This window comes from Bison bison, unplaced genomic scaffold (assembly GCF_000754665.1).
Source record: "Bison bison bison isolate TAMUID 2011002044 unplaced genomic scaffold, Bison_UMD1.0 scf7180017864135, whole genome shotgun sequence".
Classification (NCBI taxonomy): domain Eukaryota; kingdom Metazoa; phylum Chordata; class Mammalia; order Artiodactyla; family Bovidae; genus Bison; species Bison bison.
In genome coordinates, this window is record NW_011494707.1 from 3,721,803 (window position 1) to 3,726,709 (window position 4,907).

Sequence of the window (4,907 nt, forward strand, 5' to 3'; positions counted from 1 at the left end):
GGAGGAGGGGGAATGACTAGGGTTGGTCGCTTGAGGTACACACGATGAGTGTGCGGGTTCAAGTGTCTGGAGTGAGGTGAAAAGGGAAGAAAAGTCTTTGCTAGAGGTCTTATTTTCCAAAGTAGATCTTAGTCCTAAAGCCTTCCCGGGCTCCCCTTCACCCCATACCAACATATGTTCCCAGCAGAAGAAAGCTTTGCTGGGCTTGCTCCCAGGGTTTCTATAAACCACACCCCCCTCTCCTCACAATGCCTTTAATGTGGTTTAATCCTAATGGGCCTACTTTTATAAGCCTTAAAAAAAAAATCCCACAGAAAGCGTTTTATCTTCTGGATGCTTTAAAAGTTACAACGAACATTTTGTTCACGCGAGTTGGGTTTCCTTGAGGGTCTGCTCTGGGATCTAGGTTTGCCAGGCGGATATGCCAATTAGGTTTATAGATGTACAGACTATAAAGAAAATTAGCAACTGTTAAGTGCAGAATTTTACAGTCTGCCCTTAGCAGTCGATCTCAAACTGTGTGTGAAATAGCGGAGAAAATAAACGCATTTGGTCACTCTTTCTTTGTTCTCTCACTTAACCAGGGAAGCAAATCTGAATCAGAAACTTGATTTTAAAACAACCAACATATCTTAATATTGACATTTCCAAAGTCTGATCCCAGCAAGTGCCACACTCAGTGAAGTTAGTATTGAAGCAGATTTTCCTTACTGGTTGTGGGGGTGACTTTAATAGCAAAAGTAGGCTTTGGGAGCACTTAAGGGAAAGAAATTATATACATACATGCATACATATCCTTTTAGTTTTATGGAAAACGAATTTAAATGTTTCAGGTTTTATTTCCACTCAAATAATAAAATAGGAGAAAATGATGGTCATTATTTGTTTGAACACATGGAGCAGTTTTAGGCCTGAACATCTGCAGCTGTTACAAAGTATCACTGTAACAGATACTCCCTAGGTCTCTGGGCACAGAGACCACCATCTGCAGCGAACTATGCAATTCTTATGGGGCTTCCCCGCATCTTGTAATAGGATCAGGACAAAAACAGAGCAGTCCCCTTAAAGGGGAAAAGTAATAATAGGCTGCCTTGGTCATCACAGCATCAACAGCAGAGCCTTCCTTTTTAAGCCTGTCCTACTTTGCTCTGTGTACTGAGATCTCTAGGGGCTTAGAAACCCCTTAAAGACATGATGATAATTATTACAGTTGTGAGCATTAGTATATCAGTTCCAACTCTTCTAGGGGAAAAAAGAGGCAAGAAGCCTCAGGCCATGTGAGGTACACAAAGAATGCCACCCTGTCATGAAATCTACCCTCTATTACACTAAATGGCAGGAGAATTTTTGAAAATTTACATTGACTGTGACACTTGCTTTCAAAAACAAGGAAAAAGCTCTGAAGCAGTATTTTACTTTCATGTTTTTAAACATTAACTTGTGAATCAGTCAATATGCTGTATTATTGGAACATAATGCTGTGTTATTGGAGTATAAAAGCAAGCTTTGTTTGAATTTCTTAAAATCTGCCATACTGCTTCCAAAAGTTGGCAAGTTTACCTAAGAAGGTAGTATCTGGGAGAAGATATTATCCAGAATTACATGATTCATACCCCAGTCCCATTGCACAGAATGCTTTTTTCTTATAATAAATGAACTTTATTGCTGGTATTTATTTTTCTCATATTTTTATTTAAATTTTGATCTACGTACTGGATACTTCTGGATTATAACTGCACTCAGCAACTTTTTCTATAGAAGCAAATTAGATTATCATGATAATGGCATAATTATTCTGCTACCAGGTTACACTGTGCTGCTCGGAGGAAGAAAAAAATTCTAAACTTCTTTGTAGTGAGGCTTTTATAACACTAATTACCTCTTCCCCCACTCTTATCTCCCCACCCCCAAGGAAAAAAAAAAAAAAAAACAGAGTCACTATTTGCTTTGGTGTTTGGTTTTTCTTGAAGATGAAGCTAATTAATATTACAGGCTCTTAATGAGCACATTTTTCTCAGGTCTTACTGGGCAAACATCTAAACCCATTATCACTTTAGTATCAGGTATCAGGGCGAGTTTTAGGCCTGGGGGACTCTAATTGTGAAGACATGAAAACAGAACTTGAGTAATTTATCAAGAAACAATATATCTTGCAAAAGTATAGGAAATTATTTTTGTCATTGATTTATGTTTTTAACTTTGGAAATTAAGATTGTTGTATATAATTCAAAGATTGCTTGCTGTATCTTCCATTCCTTGCCCAAAACACTACTCTTTCTTCATCATACTCCTGTAAATTTAAAAAAAATTTTTTGAGTCATATAACCTAGATTTTATTTTTTTCCTCCAATTTTAGGTTTGGTTTCAAAATCGAAGAGCTAAATGTAGAAAGCAAGAAAATCAACTTCATAAAGGTATGCTTCTCAGACAAAGAACATTTGATACTCTAAATAAAAAGAGTATTAGGGAATACTGTTATTATGAAGACAAAAAAAAAACCTTCTCAAAGATAACTGTGGTCCTTATTTAAAAATCTACCCTGAAGGCAGTTAATGAGAGTCCTAAAATTTGGGAGTAAATTACATTGATTTTAATTCTGGCAACAGTTTAGGAAGATACCAGTCCAGTTCCAAAGGAAATAGTTCTATTTGGTACCATTTGAAACCTCGGGAAAAAGTGCTGAATGTGTTAACCTCACTTTATTTTGTTTTGTTCCCCATTTTCACAGGCGTCCTCATAGGAGCTGCCAGCCAATTTGAAGCTTGTAGAGTAGCACCCTATGTCAATGTAGGTGCTTTAAGGATGCCATTTCAGCAGGCAAGTACAGCCCAGTTTTAACCTGTTTTTAACTGTAAAAAGACCTGGATATTTGCTTGAACTGTTGAACATCCCTTCTCTGAGCTCTAATATGGGTGTACAGTTAAAGAATCAATTTTCAGATGATATAGTGGACACACTCCCATTTAAAAACCTATACAGTAATGGCACCCCACTCCAGTACTCCTGCCTGGAAAAGCCCATGGATGGAGGAGCCTGGTAGGCTGCAGTCCATGGGGTCGCTGAGGGGCGGACAGGACTGAGCGACTTCACTTTCACTTTTCACTTAAATGCATTGGAGCAGGAAATGGCAACCCACTCCAGTGTTCTTGCCTGGAGAATCCAAGGGACAGGGGAGCCTGTTGGGCTGCCATCTGTGGGGTCACACAGAGTCGGACATGACTGAAGTGACTTAGCAGCAGCAGTGTCAGAGGCCTATATGCTTAGTCCTTTCTGTCCTCACGGGAAACCAACAATGCCTGAGGGCAGCAACTGGTCCTTTAAAAATGCACTAAAGATTGCACTTGGGGAAAGGAAGGGAAAAGCCTTTTGCTTAAAATTTTGTCAGATCCAATACAAAGGTTAGTCCTAAGGTATTTCTGAGGCAACTCTGTAAATATTTTTTGAGGTATTTTCTACCTCTTAGTCACATTAAATATCTCTGACCAAAGAAAATAAATAAAATACTAGCCATTAAGACTTGATTTTTTTTTTTTTTTTAAGCTGCAAACCTTCATCTCTAGTAGAGAGGAAAACATTGGTCTTCCCAGGGACACCTTGCCAATGCAAACCCTTTCTTGGCCGTAAAGAAACCTTTAAGACTACATTTTAAAAGTAGGATATCCCAGGGCTCTGAACTCCCCCATTCTCCAAGCCTAAGGGTGCAACCCATTCCCAACCAGTATCAGACATTCCCCACCCTTGGCCAGGGTTCTTGCTAGATAGGACTATGAAGTCATGAATTAACTCTCAGTTGCCAGTCCCTGGTCAGAAGAGTGTGACCTGAGTCACACCTGAATGTGCCCCATATATTGAGCATTAGTGTTAGGGAGGTCTTAGCTCTCTTGGCACCACTGGATTCTAGTATCTTGATGCTAGGCATCTGAAGCAGGAGAGAATGGCTGGAGAGAGAGGGGGATCATAAGAGAAGACCCTTACTACTCAGAAGGTGATCTCTGAGTCTGCAGCATCAGTACCATCTGGGAGATTGTTAGAAAGCAAGATTCTCTGACCCCGACCTAGACCTTCTGAATCAGAATCTACAGTTTAACAAGATCCCAATGTAATTTTAATAGTAGTAAAGTTCAGGAGTACTAACAAGTGTGCCAGTTGTGATGAAGATGCAATAACTTCTCTAAGTGACATTTTTAAAGTTTTGTAGTTTGCTTATTGGTACTTTACTAGTGGGTTAAGAGGTGTATGGCAGCACCAAGAGAAGAGGGTAAGGACACTCACCCATCATCTGTCCAATATACATTGTTATTTTGAGGGGAGTGAGGTATTAGCACAATAGCATTGTTGCCCTCTGACCAGCCCAGCTCCTAAGGGGGCTGCCACAATCACTGCAGATGGGAGTCACTGGGACTCAGGGGGATAAGCCACTCTGAGTGAGCTGCAGAATACTCAGGGGCACTGGAGTATCCCAGATTCAGTAACAAACTGAGGTCAGCTAAACGTCCCTTTCCCGTCCCCTGCCCCAGCCTTCCCCGAGCTAAGCTGGACGCCGTTAATGCTCTGTTTCTATTCTGTTGTCACCCTAGGATAGTCATTGCAACGTGACGCCCTTGTCCTTTCAGGTTCAGGCGCAGCTGCAGCTGGACAGCGCCGTGGCGCACGCGCACCACCACCTGCACCCGCACCTGGCCGCGCACGCGCCCTACATGATGTTCCCGGCGCCGCCCTTCGGACTGCCGCTCGCCACGCTGGCCGCAGACTCAGCATCTGCCGCCTCCGTCGTGGCTGCAGCTGCTGCCGCCAAGACTACCAGCAAGAACTCCAGCATCGCGGATCTCAGACTGAAAGCCAAAAAGCACGCCGCAGCCCTGGGTCTGTGACGCCAACGCCAGCACCAATGTCGCGCCTGTCCCGCG

At 41.9% G+C, this 4,907-nt stretch overlaps 1 protein-coding gene across 1 annotated transcript in view; it reads left to right on the top strand.

Annotated features, from left to right (window-relative positions):
- Positions 1-4,871, top strand: part of SHOX2 (short stature homeobox 2) — a gene marked incomplete at its 5' end in the record, with an annotated part of 8,116 nt that extends 3,245 nt beyond the window's left edge. The window contains 3 exons of the mRNA XM_010839904.1: positions 2,357-2,414; positions 2,729-2,817; positions 4,614-4,871. Of these exons, the coding sequence (XP_010838206.1) occupies positions 2,357-2,414; positions 2,729-2,817; positions 4,614-4,871 (405 nt within the window). The remainder of the gene's footprint in view (positions 1-2,356; positions 2,415-2,728; positions 2,818-4,613) is intronic.
- Positions 4,872-4,907: the final 36 nt, after the last annotated feature.